General features: G+C 49.3%; 1 protein-coding gene across 1 annotated transcript in view; it reads right to left on the bottom strand.

Annotated features, from left to right (window-relative positions):
* Nucleotides 1-19047, bottom strand: part of LOC139228386 (dysferlin-like) — a 254499-nt gene that overhangs the window by 65116 nt on the left and 170336 nt on the right. The window contains exons 7-12 of the mRNA XM_070859520.1: nucleotides 12090-12218; nucleotides 10991-11053; nucleotides 7618-7668; nucleotides 7508-7538; nucleotides 6184-6299; nucleotides 3661-3787 (exon numbers count right to left, since the gene is read on the bottom strand). Coding sequence (XP_070715621.1) covers nucleotides 3661-3787; nucleotides 6184-6299; nucleotides 7508-7538; nucleotides 7618-7668; nucleotides 10991-11053; nucleotides 12090-12218 — 517 coding nt within the window. The remainder of the gene's footprint in view (nucleotides 1-3660; nucleotides 3788-6183; nucleotides 6300-7507; nucleotides 7539-7617; nucleotides 7669-10990; nucleotides 11054-12089; nucleotides 12219-19047) is intronic.

Raw genomic sequence — 19047 nt, 5'->3', positions numbered from 1 at the left:
CCCTGAACCCCCATGTGGAGCTCTGTACCCCACATGTGGAGCCCTGTACCCTCCATGTGGAGCCCTGAACCCCCATGTGGAGCCCTGTACCCCCCATGTGGAGCCCTGAACCCCCCATGTGGAGCCCTGTACCCTATATGTGGAGCCCTGTACCCCACATGTGGAGCCCTGTACCCTCCGTGTGGAGCCCTGAACCCCCATGTGGAGCCCTGTACCCCCCATGTGGAGCCCTGAACCCCCACATGTGGAGCCCTGTACCCTCCATGTGGAGCCCTGAACCCCCAATGTGGAGCCCTGTACCCCCCGTGTGGAGCCCTGAACCCCCATGTGGAGCCCTGTACCCCACATGTGGAGCCCTGTACCCCCGTGTGGAGCCCTGAACCCCCCATGTGGAGCCCTGAACCTCCCATGTGGAGCCCTGAACCCCCATGTGGAGCCCTGTACCCCATATGTGGAGCCCTGTACCCCCCATGTGGAGCCCTGTACCCCCCATGTGGAGCCCTGAACCCCCATGTGGAGCCCTGTGCCCCCCATGTGGAGCCCTGAACCCCACATGTGGAGCCCTGTACCCCATATGTGGAGCCCTGTACCCCACATGTGGAGCCCTGTACCCTCCGTGTGGAGCCCTGAACCCCCATGTGGAGCCCTGTACCCCCCATGTGGAGCCCTGAACCCCCACATGTGGAGCCCTGTACCCTCCATGTGGAGCCATGTACCCCCATGTGGAGCCCTGAACCCCCATGTGGAGCCCTGAACCCCCAATGTGGATCCCTGTACCCCCCATGTGGAGCCCTGAACCCCACATGTGGAGCCCTGTACCCCCCATGTGGAGCCCTGTACCCCCCGTGTGGAGCCCTGAACGTCCCATGTGGAGCCCTGTACCCTCCATGTGGAGCTCTGTACCCCCCATGTGGAGCCCTGTACCCCCCATGTGGAGCCCTGAACCTCCCATGTGGAGCCCTGTACCCTCCATGTGGAGCCCTGTACCCCCCATGTGGAGCCCTGTACCCCCCATGTGGAGCCCTGTACCTCCCATGTGGAGCCCTGAACCCCCACATGTGGAGTCCTTGACCCCCATGTGGAGCCCTTGACCCCCACGTGGAGCCCTTGAACCCCATGTGGAGCCCTTGACCCCCATGTGCAGCCCTGCACCCCCTACATGTGGAGCCCTTGACCCCCATGTGCAGCCTTGTACCCCTCATGTGGAACCCTTGACCCCCATGTGGAGCCCTTGGCCCCCATGTGGAGCCCTTGACCCCCATGTGGAGCCCTTGACCCCCATGTAGAGCCCTGTACCCCCCATGTGCAGCCCTGTACCCCCAATGTGCAGCCCTGTACCCCCCATGTAGAGCCCTGTACCCCCATGTAGAGCCCTGTCCCCCCATATGGAGCTCTGTACCCTCCATGTGCAGTCCTTGACCCCCATGTGGAGTGCTGCACCCCCCATGTGCAGCCCTGTACCCCCCCCATGTGGAGTCCTTGACCCCCCATGTGGAGCCCTGTACCCCCATGTGGAGCCCTTGACCCCCATGTGGAGCCCTGTACCCCCCATGTGCAGCCCTGTACCCCCCATGTGGAGCCCTGTACCCCCCATGTGGAGCCCTGTACCCCCCATGTGGAGCCCTGTACCTCCCATGTGGAGCCCTGAACCCCCACATGTGGAGCCCTTGACCCCCATGTGGAGCCCTTGACCCCCACGTGGAGCCCTTGAACCCCATGTGGAGCCCTTGACCCCCATGTGCAGCCCTGCACCCCCTACATGTGGAGCCCTTGACCCCCATGTGCAGCCTTGTACCCCTCATGTGGAGCCCTTGACCCCCATGTGGAGCCCTTGGCCCCCATGTGGAGCCCTTGACCCCCATGTGGAGCCCTTGACCCCCATGTAGAGCCCTGTACCCCCCATGTGCAGCCCTGTACCCCCAATGTGCAGCCCTGTACCCCCCATGTAGAGCCCTGTACCCCCATGTAGAGCCCTGTCCCCCCATATGGAGCTCTGTACCCTCCATGTGCAGTCCTTGACCCCCATGTGGAGTGCTGTACCCCCCATGTGCAGCCCTGTACCCCCCATGTGGAGTCCTTGACCCCCATGTGGAGCCCTGTACCCCCATGTGGAGCCCTTGACCCCCATGTGGAGCCCTGTACTCCCCATGTGCAGCCCTGTACCCCCATGTGGAGCCCTGTACCCCCATGTGGAGTCCTGTACCCCCCATGTGGAGCCCTGAACCCCCCACATGTGGAGCCCTGAACCCCACACATGTGGAGCCCTGTACCCCCCATGTGGAGCCCTGTACCCCCATGTGGAGCCCTGAACCCCCACATGTGGAGCCCTGTACCCCCCATGTGGAGCCCTGTACCCCCCATGTGGGGCCCTGAACCCCCCACATGTGGAGCCCTGAACCCCCCACATGTGGAGCCCTGTACCCCCATGTGGAGCCCTGTACCCCCCATGTGGAGCCCTGAACCCCCCATGTGGAGCCCTGTACCCCCATGTGGAGCCCTGTACCCCCATGTGGAGTCCTGTACCCCCCATGTGGAGCCCTGTACTCCCATGTGGAGCCCTGTACCCCCATGTGGAGTCCTGTACCCCCATGTGGAGCCCTGAACCCCCATGTGGAGCCCTTGACCCCTATGTGGAGCCCTTGACCCCTATGTGGTGCCCTGTCCCCCCCCATGTGCAGCCCTGTACTCCCCATGTGGAGCTCTGTACCCCCCATGTGGAGCTCTGTACCCCCCATGTGGAGCCCTTGACCCCCATGTGGAGCCCTGTACCCCCCTGTGGAGCCCTGTACCCCCCATGTGGAGCCCTGAACCCCCATGTGGAGCTCTGTACCCCCCATGTGGAGCCCTGTACCCCCCATGTGGAGCCTTGTACCCCCCATGTGGAGCCCTGTACCCCCATATGGAGACCTGTACCCCCATGTGGAGCCCCCATCCCCCACGACATGGTGCCCCCATCCCAGCAAGAGGAGCCTGTAAGATATCACCTATTGACAGGTGTTAGAAGTTCGAATTAAGATTCAGGCTGTGACTATAATTTGTTAAGTATTACTTTTACTTGATAAATCTCTGTTGGTTTTTACATAAGAACATAAGAAATAGGAGCAGGAGTAGGCCATACGGCTCCTTGAGCCTGCTCCGCCATTCAATAAGGTCATGGCTGATCCGATCATGGACTCAGCTCCACTTCCCCGCCCGCTCCGCATAACCCCTTATCCCCTTATCGATTAAGAAACTGTCTATCTCTGTCTTAAATATATTCAATGACCCGGCCTCCACAGCTCTCTGGGACAGTGGATTCCACAGATTTACAACACTCTGAGAGAAGAAATTCCTCCTCATCTCAGTTTTAAATGGGCGGCCCCTTATTCTAAGATCGTGCCCTCGATATACCGGTATTAAAAGCATTTGTTATAATCTGAACAAGAATCTCCTGGTTTGAATTAAATATAAACCCTGAGAATAGTTGAATTGCGATAATTAGCAAAGCGGCAAAAAGCTGCCAAGTAATTAAAAACTACAAGTCCCCACCCCAGCGGGGGGGGGGGGGGGGTGCGAGCCTCCCGGGAACAGAGGTGGTGCAGCAAAAGAACGTTGTTTTTCAGATTGCGCTCTCAGATTCCCAGCTCCGGGCTGAGTCCGCGTGAGACGGGTGGCACGTACTCTGTGGGAGGTCTTCTGCCCGGTAAATCTTCAGTGTGAAGTAGGCGCCTCTCAGAGCAACACCATTGGGCCGCAGCAAGTTCCCCTCAATGTCCTCCTTATCTTCAGCATAGTCTTTCTTCTCGATCTGCCGGACAAGGAATATACTGCTTTTAGTACGTGTGTATACATGCAACACATCGGACGTACACATCTATAGCACGTCACCTGCACGTGAAATATGTCATCTGTACATATCCATAGTGTAAACCTGTAATTACCATGTCTAACCACCAGAGGGCTTATCCCCTGGAGTCCAAAGGGGATCCCACAATCCCTTGGGAGCACCTGTATATAAGGAGGTCTCACAGCTGCACCGTGCAGCCTCTTAGCGTCCTCCTCACAGCTCACACCGCCACCCAGTTTAGTGTCATCTGCAAACTTGGAGATATTACACTCTATTCCTTCATCTAAATCGTTAATGTATATTGTAAAGAGCTGGGGTCCCAGCACTGAGCCCTGCGGCACTCCACTAGTCACTGCCTGCCATTCTGAAAAGGACCCGTTTATCCCAACTCTTTGCTTCTTGTCTGCCAACCAGTTCTCTATCCACATCAGTACATTATCCCCAATACCATGCACTTTGATTTTGCACACCAATCTCTTGTGCGAGACCTTGTCAAAAGCCTTTTGAAAGTCCAAATACACCACATCCACTGGTTCTCCCTTGTCCACTCTACTAGTTACATCCTCAAAAAATTCTAGAAGATTCGTCAAGCATGATTTCCCTTTCATAAATCCATGCTGACTTGGTGCGATCCTGTCACTGCTTTCCAAAAGCGCTGCTATTTCATCTTTAATGGGGCGGGGGTGGGGTGCTGGGGTTGCGTGTTCGGCCGTGGACTCGTTGAGTGGCGGTGCGGGCTGGAGGGGCCGAGTGGCCTGCTCCTGCACCTATTTTCTATGTTTCATGGTTCATCAGTCACTGAAAGTGGGCATGCTGCTACAGCAGGTGGTAAAGAAGGCAAATGGTATGTTGGCTTTCATAGCGAGGGGATTTGAATATAGGAGCAGGGAGGTCTTACTGCAGTTGTACAGGGCCTTGGTGAGGCCTCACATGGAATATTGTGTTCAGTTTTGGTCTTCTAGTCTGAGGAAGGACGTTCTTGCTATTGAGGGAGTGCAGCGAAGGTTCACCAGACTGATTCCAGGGATGGCTGGTCTGTCATATGAGGAGAGACTGGATCAACTGGGCCTTTATTCACTGGCGTTTAGAAGGATGAGAGGGGATTTCATGGAAACATACAGGATTCTGACGGGACTGGACAGGTTAGATGCGGGAAGAATATTCTCGTTGTTGGGGAAGTCCAGAACCAAGGACATAGTCTTAGGATAAGGGGTAGGCCATTTAGGACTAAGATGAGGAGAAACTTCTTCACTCAGAGAGTTGGTGACCTGTGGAATTCCCTGCCGCAGAGAGTTGTTGATGCCAGTTCATTGGATATATTCAAGAGGGTGTTAGATATGGCCCTTACGGTTAAGGGGATCAAGGGGAATGGAGAGACAGCAGGAAAGGGGTACTGAAGGAATGATCAGCCATGATCTTATTGAATGGCGGTGCAGGCTCGAAGGGCTGAATGACCTACTCCTGCACCTATTTTCTATGTTTCTATGTTTCTATGTTAATAATTGATTCCAACATTTTCCCCACTACTGATGTCAGGCTAACCGGTCTATAATTACCTGTTTTCTCTCTCCCTCCTTTTTTAAAAAGTGGTGTTACATTAGCTACCCTCCAGTCCATAGGAACTGATCCAGAGTCAATTGACTGTTGGAAAATGATCACCAATGCATCCACTATTTCTAGGGCCACTTCCTCAAGTACTCTGGGATGCAGACTATCAGGCCCCGGGGATTTATTGGCCTTCAATCCCATCAATTTCCTGAACACAATTTCCCGCCTAAAAAGGATATCCTTCAGTTCCTCCTTCTCACTAGACCCACTGTCCCCTCGTACATTCGGAAGGTTATTTGTGTCTTCCTTCGTGAAGACAGAACTGAAGTATTGGTTCAATAGGTCTGCCATTTCTTTGTTCCCCATTATAAATTCACCTGAATCTGACTGCAAGAGACCTATATTTGTCTTCACTAATCTTTTTCTCTTCACATATTTATAGAAGCTTTTGCAGTCAGTTTTTATGTTCCCTGCTAGCTTCCTCTCGTACTCTATTTCCCCCCTCTTAATTAAACCCTTAGTCCTCCTCTGTTCGTTCTAAATTTCTCCCAGTGGTGAACCAGTTGGGTTTTATTAACGGGCCACACAGCTTTCAGGTTCAGTTTTCTGGGGCCAGAGATTATTTGAAGACCATTCCGTAACTCGCCCTACTGGGATTTGAACGGCACAACCTCCGGATGGTTGCTCCAGGCCCAGAACCACGAGACTAGCACAACCAGCACGCTCCCAGACACTGGGTAAACGCGGCTCTGAGAGCGACAAATATATCAACAGTTCACTTTCGATGAGAAGGAAATGCGCTAACTCACAGGGGCTTCGTCACCAGTTCCCAACACCACGAGGTTGACCTTCAGGTAACCTTTGGCCCCAGCAGCCAGGTCATCGGGGTCAGCAAGAAGGAGCCACTTCCTGAGAAAAGCATGCCCTGCAAAGAGAAACAGGTCGGTGAAAAAAGGGTGACTGAGAGAGGGGTTCATAAAATGAAAGTGACTTCCATTTATATCGCGCCTTTCACAATCTCATGACGTCTCAAATTGCTTTACAGCTGATGAAGTGCTTTTAAAGTGTAGTTACTGTAATGTAGGAAACGCAGCAGCCAATTCGTGCACAAATGCCCTGGGCCAATATTTATCCCTCAATCAACATAACAAAGACAGATGATCTTGTCATTATCACATTGCTGTCTGTGCACAAATTGGCTGTCGTGTTTCTACATTACAACAGTGACTACACTTCAAATCGCTGGAGCAATACCACCAATGATGTCTCCACAAGATCCTGCAAATCACCTGGGAGGACAGACGCACCAGCATTAGCGTCCTCGTCCAGGTCAACATCCCCAGCATTGAAGCACTGACCACACTCGACCATCTATGTTGGGCGGAGCCACATTGTTTGCATGCCCGACACAAGTATTCCAAATCAAGCGCTCTACTCAGAACACCTCCACGGCAAGCGAGCCCCAGATGGGCAGAGGAAACGTTTCAAGGACACCCTCAAAGCTTCCCTGATAAAGTGCGACATCCCCACCGACACCTGGGAGTCCCAGGCCAAAGACCGCCCTAAGTGGAGGAAGTGCATCCGGGAGGGCGCTGAGCACCTCGAGTCGCGTCGCCGAGAGCATGCAGAAATCAAGCGCAGGCAGCGGAAGGAGCGTGTGACAAACCAGTCCCACCCACCCTTTCCTTCAACCACTGTCTGTCCCACCTGTGACAGAGACTGTAATTCCCGTATTGGACTGTTCAGTCACCTGAGAACTCACTTTTGGAGTGGATGCAAGTCTTCCTCGATTTCGAGGGACTGCCTATGATGATGATGCTTCAAAAAGTACTTCATTGGCTGTAAAGTCCTGATGTCGTGAAAGGTGGTGAGATAAACGCAAGTATTTCGTTCTTTCTAATATTTAGCACCGAGACAAAGAATGCGATATTAGAGCAGGTGGCCGAAGGCTGGATCAATGAGGTAGGCTTTAAGGAGCGTGTTACAGGAGGAGAGGAAGGTGGAGAGGTGGTGGGGGAGGGAGGAGGGGGAGGGGCGGTGGGGGAAGGTTACGGGGGTGGGGCGATGGTGGAGGTTCAGGGAGGAGGTTGCAGAATCGAAATCAGGATGTAGCATTCGTCAGACGACACTTACTTGGCTCAGCGTAAACGGTCCCAATATCCAACTGCAACGCAAGGACAACAAATTAATATCAGAACATTCGCATTTTCAAATTCTCTCAGGAATTTCCACCTTCGACTCACCTTGAACTCGCCAATCACCGAGTCCATGCGCAGGGAGTGAGCGTTGTAAGCCTGCAGAATGGAAACAAAATCCCAAAAATAATTCTCGGGAGAAAAGAACCATTGTCACAAATGTCGTAGAAAAGGAAGTAATCAGCCGGTGGTGAAATGCCGTGCTGCCCAGGGAGAGAGATATCGGTGCAGGAGCTCGAGATCGGTTCATATATTTACTTCACTGGAAAAGGAAGCTTAACCCCATTCGCTAGACCCCATTTCCGCGCCACCATCCCAGACAGATTTGTCCCCCATTATGTCGAACCCGCTTTAGTAGGGTGCGATACAAAGATGGGAGGAAAAGCAACGTGTGAGGAAGACACAAAAAATCTGCAAAAGGACATAGACAGATGGAGTACAATGTTGGAAAGTGTGAGGTCATGCACTTTGGCAGAAAAAAATCAAAGAGCAAGTTATCATTTACATGGAGAAAGATTGCAAAGTGCCGCAGTAAAGGGACCTGGGGGTACTTGTGCCTGAAACGCAAAAGGTAAGTTTGCAGGCACAGCAAGTGATCAGGAAGGCCAATGGAATCTTGGCCTTTATTGCAAAGGGGATGGCGTATAAAATCAGGGAAGTCTTGCTACAATTATATGAGGCCACACCTGAAATATTGCGTGCAGTTTTGGTTTCCATATTTATGAAAGGATATACTTGCTTTGGAGGCAGTTCAGAGAAGGTTCACTAGGTTGATTCCGGAAATGAGGGGGTTGACTTATGAGCAAAGATTGAGTAGGCTGGGCCTCTACTCATTGGAATTCAGAAGAATGAGAGGTGATCTAATTACCAGCTCTTTACAATATACATCAATGATTTGGATGAAGGAATTGAGTGTAATATCTCCAAGTTTGCAGATCACACTAAATTGGGTGGTGGTGTGAGCTGTGAGGGGGACGCTAGGAGGCTGCAGGGTGACTTGGACAGGTTAGGTGAGTGGGCAAATGCATGGCAGATGCAGTGTAGTGTGGATAAATGTGAGGTTATCCACTTTGGGGGCAAAAACGCGAAGACAGAATATTATCTGAATGACGGCAGATTAGGAAAAGGGGAGGTGCAACGAGACCTGGGTGTCATGGTTCATCAGTCACTGAAAGTGGGCATGCAGGTACAGCAGGCGGTGAAGAAGGCAAATGGTATGCTGGCCTTCATCGCTAGGGGATTTGAATATAGGAGCAGGGAGGTCTTACTGTAGCTATATGGGGCCTTGGTGAGACCTCACCTGGAATATTGTGTTCAGTTTTGGTCTCCTAATCAGAGGAAGAACGTTCTTGCTATTGAGGGAGTGCAGCGAAGGTTTACCAGACTGATTCCAGGGATGGCTGGACTGACATATGAGGAGAGACTGGATCAACTGGGCCTTTATACACTGGAGTTTAGAAGGGTGAGAGGGGATCTCATAGAAACATATAAGATTCTGACAGGACGGGACAGGTTAGATGCGGGTAGAATGTTCCTGATGTTGGGGATGTCCAGAACCAGTGGACACAGTCTTAGGATAAGAGGTAGGCCATTTAGGACTGAGATGAGGAGAAACTTCTTCACTCAGAGAGTTATTAACCTGTGGAATTCCCTGCTGCAGAGAGTTGTTGATGCCAGTTCATTGGATATATTCAAGAGGGAGTTCGATATGGCTAACGGGATCAAGGGGTATGGAGAGAAAGCAGGAAAGGGATACTGAGGGAATGATCTTATTGAATGGTGGTGCAGGCTCGAAGGGCCAAATGGCCTACTCCTGCACCTATTTTCTATGTTTCTATGAAACTTATAAGATTATGAGGGGGCTTGACAAGGTGGATGCAGAGAGGATGTTTCCACTGATGGGGGAGACTAGAACTAGAGGGCATGATCTTAGAATAAGGGGCCGCCCATTTACCACTGAGATGAGGAGGAATTTCTTCTCTCAGAGGGTTGTAAATCTGTGGAATTTGCTGCCTCAGAGAGCTGTGGAAGCTGGGACATTGAATAAATTTAAGACAGAGATAGACAGTTTCTTAACCGATAAGGGAATACGGGGTTGTGGGGAGCGGGCAGGAAAGTGGAGCTGAGTCCATGATCGGATCAGCCAGATCGTATTAAATGGCGGAGCAGGCTCGAGAGGCCGTATGGTCTACTCCTGCTCCTATTTCTTATGTTCTGATGTTCTCAAAAGGACATAAACAGATCAAGTGCCTGGGGAAAAAAATGTGGCAATAGAGTGGGCAAGTTTGAGGTCATCCACTGTGGACCCAAGAAAGAACAATCGGAATATTTTCTAAATGATTAGAAACTAGGAAATGGAGCTGGGCAAAGAGATTTGGACGTTCGAAAACACAAATCATCAAAAACTAGGTGCACTGGTACAAAAAGCAATCAAAAGGGCGAATGCAATGGAGGCCTTGATCTCAAGGAGGTTGGAATGCAGAGAAGTCCTGCTACAGCTATACAGGGTATTGGTGAGGCCACACCTGCAGTACTGTGTGCAGTTTTGGTCTCCGTATTTAAGGAAAGATATATTTGCATTGGAGGCTGTTCAGAGAAGGTTCACTAGGTTGATTCCGGAGATGAGGGAGTTGTCTTATGAGGAAAGGTTGAGGAGGTTGGGCCTATACACATTGGAATTCAGAAGAATGAGAGGTGATCTTATCGAAACTTATAAGATAATGAGGGGGCTCGACAAGGTGGATACAGAGAGGATATTTCCCCTGATGGGGGAGACAAGAATGAGGGGACAAGGGTGCTGAAAATCTGAAAATCTCCCGCCAAAACGGCTGCGCATGCTGGGAGTCAATTGGAGCTTTCAAGACTGCGATCAGTCATTTTGTTAGGGTAAGGATATGGAGCAAAGGATGGAAAATGGTACAGAACAGCCATGATTTAATTTAAAGGCGGAACAGACCAAAGGGCTGAATAGCCTCCTCCTGTTCCTAATGTTCCTAAAGCGACCTCCACACTGTCCCATCAAACACTCCCACCACCCACTCCCAGGGCAGGTACAGCACGGGTTAGATGCAGAGTAAAGCTCCCTCTACACTGTCCCATCACACACTCCCAGGGCAGGTACAGCACGGGGTTAGATACAGAGTAAAGCTCCCTCTACACTGTCCCATCAAACACACCCAGGGCAGGTACAGCACGGGGTTAGATACAGAGTAAAGCTCCCACTACACTGTCCCATCAAACACTCCCAGGCAGGTACAGCATGGGGTTAGATACAGAGTAAAGCTCCCTCTACACTGTCCCATCAAACAATGCCAGGGCAGGTACAGCACGGGTTAGATACAGAGTAAAGCTCCCTCTACACTGTCCCATCAAACACTCCCAGGGCAGGTACAGCACGGGTTAGATACACTCACGGACTCACCATGATGAATATCGGCTCATCGAAGAGATCAGCAGGAGTGTCGTAGAAGTTGAAGAAAAATGTCTGTATAACAACAGAGAGAGAAATAGAAATATGTTTGTGATTGCTTGGAAGTGAATGATTATACAGGAGTATGATTTGAACACTGATGCATTCACTTAAACTGATATGTTGAGAGCTTTGAGGCTGTGGGAGTCACTTCCAGGGTTGGTGGTTGAAACAGAAACCAAATCGACATTCAAGATTAGATTGGCAAGGCGGATGCAGGACAAGGCAATGAAGGAATATGGGAAGAGGCAGGTAAATATAATTCGGAGTCTTTGGCGGGTGAATGCCAACATAGCAACTTTCACAACCACAGTACGTCGCAAAGCACTTTACAGCCAATGAAGTACTTTTGGAACATAGTCACTGTTGTAATGTGGGAAACAACAATTTGCACACAACAAGCTCCCACAAACAGCAACGTGATAATGACCAGACCATCTGTTTAGTGACGTTGATTGAGGGATGTGTGGGTAGCACCCTCAAATTTCGGTTGTAAAGTTGTGGGTTCAAATCCCACCCCAGAGCCTTGAGCACAAAATCTAAGCTGGCTCTCCCAGTGCAGTGCTGAGGAAGTGCCGCACTGTCGGAGGTGCCGTCTTTCGGATGAGACGTTAAACCGAGGCCCCGTCTGCCCTCTCAGGTGGACGTAAAAGATCCCACGGCAAGGGAGTTATCCCGGTGTCTTGGTTCGAATATTTATCCCTCAATCAACATAAGAAAAAAAACAGATTGTCTGGTCATTATCACATTGCTGTTTGTGGGAGCTTGCTGTGCGCAAATTGGCTGCTGGGTTTCCTTCATTACAACAGTGACTACACTCCAAAAGTACTTCACTCACTATGAATCGTTTTGGGACGTCCTGTGATCATGAAAGGCGCTAGATAAATGCCAACTTCTTTCTTTCTTTCTACCGTCTCTGGACAGGAAGGATTTGACAGAGGCAACGAGCTTTTCATGTTCCAACCTTGCTCTGTTATCTGTCCCCTTTCCAAACACACTCAATCCGCACCATCGGTGCGGAGGGGAAGGAAAGGGCTTCACACACTCTTACCTCATCAAAGAATGGGTTATTGCCCTTGCGAATCCGTGTTGTCTTAGTCTGCCCAGCAACCGTCACCTTAACAACAGGTCTGATGTTGACGCCAGGGAGCTGACGGCCTTCGACCACACGCACCCTGACCTGGAAGAAGAAGAATTTGGTAAAAATGCAATTCCTCAGGACATAAGGACACAAGAACTAGGAGCAGGAGTAAGCCATTTGGCCCCTCGAGCTTGCTCCGCCATTCAATAAAATCATGGACTCAGCTCCACTTCCCTGCCCGCTCCCCATAACCCTTTACTCCATTATCGATCAAATATCTGTCTATCTCTGCCTTAAATATATTCAATGACCCAGCCTCCACAGCTTTCTGGGGCAGAGAATTCCACAGATTTACAACCCTCTGAGAAATTCCTCCTCGTCTCAGTTTTAAATGGGCGGCCCATTATTCTAAGACTATGTCCCCTAGTTTTAGGTTCCCCTATGAGTGGAAATATCCTCTCTGCATCCACTGTGTCAAGCCCCCTCATTATCTTATAAATTTCAATAAAATCACCTCTGATTCTTATGAACTCCAATGTGTATAGTCTCAACCTACTCAACCTTTCTTCATAAGTCAACCCCCTCATCTCAGGAATCAACCTAGTGAACCTTCTCTGAACAGCCTCCAATGCAAGTATATCCTTCCTTAAATATGGAGACCAAAACTGTACGCAGTACTCCAGGTGTGGCCTCACCAATACCCTGTACAGTTGTAGCATGACTTCTCTGCTTTTATACTCTATCCCTCTTGCAATAAAGGATCGAATTGGTCTTTATATCTGGAGGACTAGAATACAAAAGGTTAAAAGTTATGCCGCAGCGATACAAAGCCCTGGTTATACCACACCTGGAGCACTGTGAGCAGTTCTGGGCACCACATCGTAGGAAGGATATATTGGTCTTGGAGGGAGTGCAGCGTAGGTTTATCAGAATGATACCCGGACTTCAGGGTTTAAATTACGAGGGGAGATTACACAAAGTAGGGTTGTATTCTCTAGAATTTAGAAGTTTAAGGGGTGATTTGATCAAAGTTTTCAAGATATTAAGGGGAACTGATGGGGTAGATCGGAGAAACTATTTCTGCTGGTTGGAGAGCCTAGGACTAGGGGGCGTAGTCTAAACATTAGAGCCAGACCTTTCAGTAGTGAAGTTAGGAAACACTTGTGCACACAAGCGGTGGTGCACAGAGTGGCGCCTTTTAGAGGCTGGACTGCAGAACATGAACCTTCTCAGGGAAGAGAGAACAGGCCCCCGAGTCCCTTAACTCAGAGTCCGCCGAGGGGGGACTAACTGAGTAACACGTGGCACCAAACGAAGAAGGGGATTGGGGTAAAGCAAGCAAGGCTCTCATAAAGGAGGCCTGCAACCCTCCACACTTAAAGGGACAGTTACACACTCTCAATCAATGTAAGAGCAACTGTGAGTTGGATGTAAAATGTGCAATTGATGATCAGAACTGTGCACATGCAATAAGCAAAGATAAGTCGTGCGATCGCGACGGAGCTACAGGCTATTCACTATGTAAGGAAACGATGCGCGATGTAGGGTTTCAACTGCAGTCAATGCAGCGGGCAGACACCCATCGGGAGCACAACGTTCCAACGAGCTACCCAATGTAGTAGTTTGCGTCCCTGGGACAAGAGTTATTCACCATGGAGTGTGGCCACAAGCAGCCAATACATGCATGCCGCAGAGCAAGCGATCTCAGGAGGGCAATGGCACCGGTATCGATACCCTGCCCCTGATCGGCTCCACCTCTCAGGCACCTGATGGTACCAACCGCCACGAGCTGAAAGAGCAAACCGCGCTTAGGCACAGCCCCCAGACCCCATCGCCACCAAGGCTACACCTGGGCACGAAGGGTCACTCGCAACGGTTCTCCCAAATGGGACCGGGACCAGCCAGGATCCCAAACCAAATAACGCCCAGGCAAGTGAGTCAGCAGTTCCCTGTGCACGGCCAGATGACTGCCCCTCAGGGAGCAGCAGTGACCCGGGGTGCAAGGAAAGGACAGGGAGGTCACAGGCATCTGTGAACCTGCCCGACGCTCGGAGCAAAGGCAAAGGCAACTTGAGCCAACCGGGTTCCCACTGCCAGCACTGAGCACCGCGCTGCCACCAGACTACCTGGACACCATCCAGCAGTTCTGGCACTAGTTTGTCCTCATGCACCAGTACTGATTCCAAGTATATATCAAGTATGTACCTCACTAGTCAAATGTACTTGCCTCACAACTGTACCACAAATGTAATGATGTAAATGCAATTTTTTTTTCTGGATTTGAATGTATATGAATGTAATGAGCCACCGGCATAATCTATATGTGGGCGGGTGGGGGGGGGGCATGGAGAGAATGGAGTGATCATGGACACACAAACAGAAACCACCAGCACTTCTACTGCCAACGAAACACCACCGACTCACCCAAGATGGAAACGACCCTCCGAGAGTCAACCAGATAGAGCTAAGCCCAGAGCATAGTCAATGCATGAAGGTGATTTGCACTAAAGACTTGGGGGAGAGTGATGTCATGTAATCCTACATGGTTATTGCTTGTACTATTACAAGGTATGCCACCAGGGGGCATCTCAGTGGGAGACTTGTAGATTACCTGTACAGGTGTGCCAGGCTTAGTATAAAAGGCAGGCCACAAGGTATGATCCTCATTCAGGCATTAGCAATAAAGGACAAAGAAACATAGAAAATAGGTGCAGGAGTAGGCCATTCAGCCCTTCGAGCCTGCACCACCATTCAATAAGATCATGGCTGATCAGTCACCTCAATACCCCTTTCCTGCTTTCTCTCCATACCGCTTGATCCCTTTAGCCAAAAGGGCTATATCTAACTCCCTCATGAATATATCCAATGAACTGGCATCAACAACTCTCTACGGTAGGGGTTTCCACAGGTTAACAACTCTCTGAGTGAAGAAGTTTCTCCTCATCTCAGTCCTAAATGGCTTACACCTTATCCTTACACTGTGTCCCCTGGTTCTGGACTTCCCCAACATCAGGAATAGTCTTCCTGCATCTAACCTGTCCAGTCCCGTCAGAATTTTATATGTTTCTATGAGATCCCCTCTCATCCTTCGAAACGCCAGTGAGTACAGGCCCAGTCTCTCCTCATATGACAGTCCTGCCATCCTAGGAATCAATCTGGGGAACCTTCGCTGCACTCCCTCAATAGCAAGAACGTCCTTCCTCAGATTAGGAGACTAAAACTAAACAAAAAAACAAATATTCCAGGTGAGGCCTCACCAAGGCCCTGTACAACTGCAGTAAGACCTCCCTGCTCCTATACTCAAATCCCCTAGCTATGAAGGCCAACATACCATTTGCCTTCTTCACCACCTTCTGGAGCTGTATGCCAACATCCAATGACTGATGAACCATGACACCCAGGTCTCGTTGCACCTCCCCTTTTCCTAATCTGTCACCATTCAGATAATATTCTGTCTTTGTGTTTTTGCCCCCAAAATGGATAACCTCACATTTATCCACATTATACTGCATCTGCCATGCATTTGCCCACTCACCTAACCTGTCCAAGTCACCCTGCAGCCTCCTAGCGTCCCCCTCACAGCTCACACCACCACCCAGTTTAGTGTCATCTGCAAACTTGGAGATATTACATTCAATTCCTTCATCCAAACTATTGATGTATATTGTCAAGAGCTGGGGTCCCAGCACTGAGCCCTGCGGCACTCCACTAGTCACTGCCTGCCATTCTGAAAAGGACCCATTTATCCCGACTCTCTGCTTCCTGTCTGCCAAGCAGTTCTCTATCCATGTCAGTATATTACCCCCAATAACATGTGCTTTAATTTTGCACACCAATCTCTTGTGTGGGACCTTGTCAAAAGCCTTTTGAAAGTCCAAATACACCACATCCACTGGTTCTCCCTTGTCCACTCTGCTAGTTACATCCTCAAAAAATTCCAGAAGATTTGTCAAGCATGATTTCCCTTTCATAAATCCATGCTTACTTGGACCAATCCTGTCACTGCTTTCCAAATGCGCTGCTATTTCATCTTTGATAATTGATTCCAACATTTTCCCCACGACTGATGTCAGGCTAACCAGTCTATAATTACCCATTTTCTCTCTCCCTCCTTCTTTAAAAATTGGTGTTACATTAGCTACCCTCCAGTCCATAGGAACTGATCCAGAGTCGATAGACTGTTGGAAAATGATCACCAATGCATCCACGATTTCTAGGGCCACTTCCTTAAGTACTCTGGGATGCAGACGATCAGGCCCCGGGGATTTATCGGCCTTCAACCCCGAACACAATTTCCCGCCTAATAAGGATTTCCTTCAGTTCCTCTTTCTCACAAGACCCTCGGTCCCCTAGTATTTCCGGAAGGTTATTTGTGTCTTCCTTCGTGAAGACAGAACCAAAGTATTTGTTCAATTGGTCTGCCATTTCTTTGTTCCCCATTATAAATTCACCTGAAGCTGACTGCAAGAGACCTACGTTTGTCTTCACTAATCTTTTTCTCTTCACATATTTATCGAAGCTTTTGCAGTCAGTTTTTATGTTCCCGGCAAGCTCCATCTCATACTCTATTTTACCCCTCTTAATTACATCTTTTGTCCTCCTCTGCTGAATTCTAAATTTCTCCCAGTCCTCAGGTTTGCTGCTTTTTCTGGCCAATTTATATGCCTGTTCCTTGAATTTAACACTATCCCTAATTTCTCTTGGTAGCCACGTTTGAGCCACCTTCCCCGTTTTATTTTTACTCCAGACAGGGATGTACAATTGTTGTAGTTCATCCATGTGATCTTTAAATGTTTGCCATTGCCTATCCACCGTCAACCCTTTAAGTATCATTCGCCAGTCTATTCTAGCCATTTGCATCTCATACCATCGAAGTTATCTTTCCTTAAGTTCAGGACCCTAGTCTCTGAATTAACTGTGTCACTCCCCATCTTAATAAAGAATTCTACCATATTATGGTCACTCTTCCCCTAGGGGCCTCGCACAACAAGATTGCTAATTAGTCCTTTCTCATTACACATCACCCAGTCTAGGATGGCCAGCCGTCTAGTTGGTTCCTCAACATATGGGTCTAGAAAACCATCCCTAATACACTCCAGGAAATCCTCCTCCACCGCATTGCTACCAGTTTGGTTAGCCCAATCTATATGTAGATTAAATTCGCCCATGATAACTGCTGTACCTTTATTGCACGCATCCCTAATTTCTTGTTTGATGCTGTCCCCAACCTCACTACTACTGTTTGGTGGTCTGTACACAACTCACACTAGTGTTTTCTGCCCTTTGGTATGTCGTAACTCCACCCATACCGATTCCACATCATCCAAGCTAATGTCCTTCCTTACTATTGTGTTAATTTCCTCTTTAACCAGCAACGCTACCCCACCTCCTTTTCCTTTCTGTTTATCCTTCCTGAATGTTGAATACCCCTGGATATTGAGTTCCCAGTCTTGGTCACCCTGGAGCCATGTCTTCATGATGCCAATTATATCATATTCATTAATTGCTGCCTGACTAAGGTCACAACATTTCAAGTACAACACATTGCCTTGTGGAGTCATTATCAGAGCATCTAAAGACATAACAGTTCAAGGTGGTTCAATATCTGGGCCTGTTGTAGACTCATTGATGGAGATCGATTGCCGTGATTGGTCAACAACTCCATTTTTGTTGTAGCGTATGAATACCAGGATGGGAGAAGGCGAACTAGATGGACCTTAATCTTTATTCTGACTTCCTAATTTCCCATATAACTTGGATTTGGGAACAGATGAGAGCTGCAAAAATCAATGCAGGCAACAGATAGAGCGTGCGGCAAACCAGTCCCACCCACCCTTTCCCACAACGACTATCTGTCCCATTTGTGACAGGAACTGTGGCTCTCGTATTGGGCTGATAAGCCATCTAAGGATTCATTTTTAGAGTGGAAGCAAGTCTTCCACGATTCCGAGGAAGTGCCTATGATGATGGTACACAGGTTTGTAGAGCTGTTGAGCAGGGAGTGGCTTAGCCAGTCACATGATGTTCACAAAACTCAATAAAACCCCAGCCTCTTGCGTACAGGGGATCCACGATGAGGCAGGTGGTTGTGATCCCGGTGGATGAACTGGTCATGTGTAGTGTGATTGTTAAACCTTTTGCTAATAAACCAACTAGTTCTTAACAGCAGCATGAAGCAAATACATTACAGACATGACTAAATGGCAGTTCAGAGGTGATCTCATCTCTGCATCCCAGAGTCTGCATCCCAGAGTACTTAAGGAAGTTGCCCCAGAAATAGTGGATGCACTAGTGATCATTTTCCAACAGTCTATCGACTCGGGAGCAGTTCCTATGGACTGGAGGGTAGCTAATGTAACACCACTTTTTGAAAAAGGAGGGAGAGAGAAAACGGGTAATTATAGACCGGTTAGCCTGACATCAGTAGTGGGGAAAATGTTGGAATCAATCATTAAGGATGCAATAGCAGCGCATTTGGAAAGCAGTGGCAAGATTGGTCCAAGTCAGCATGGACATATGAAAGGGAAAACATGCTTGACGAATCTTCTGGAATTTTTTGAGGATGTAACTAGCAGAGTGGACAAGGGAGAAGCAGTGGATGTGGTGTATTTGGACTTTCAAAAGGCTTTTGACAAGGTCCCGCACAAGAGATTGGTGTGCAAAATCAAAGCGAATGATATTGGGGGTAATGTACTGACGTGGATAGAGAACTTGTTGGCAGACAGGAAGCAGAGAGTCGGGATAAACGGGTCCTTTTCAGAATGGCAGGCTAGTGGAGTGCCGCAGGGCTCAGTACTGGGACCCCAGCTATTAACAATAGACATTAACGATTTGGATGAAGGAATTGAGTGTAATATCTCCAAGTTTACAGAAGACACTAAACTGGGTGGCGGTGTGAGCTGTGAGGAGGACGCTAAGAGGCTGCAGG

Source organism: Pristiophorus japonicus, chromosome 2, assembly GCF_044704955.1.
Source record: "Pristiophorus japonicus isolate sPriJap1 chromosome 2, sPriJap1.hap1, whole genome shotgun sequence".
Classification (NCBI taxonomy): Eukaryota; Metazoa; Chordata; class Chondrichthyes; family Pristiophoridae; genus Pristiophorus; species Pristiophorus japonicus.
The sequence above is the reverse complement of the archived record's forward strand: the minus strand, read 5'-3'. Positions and strand labels throughout refer to the sequence as shown.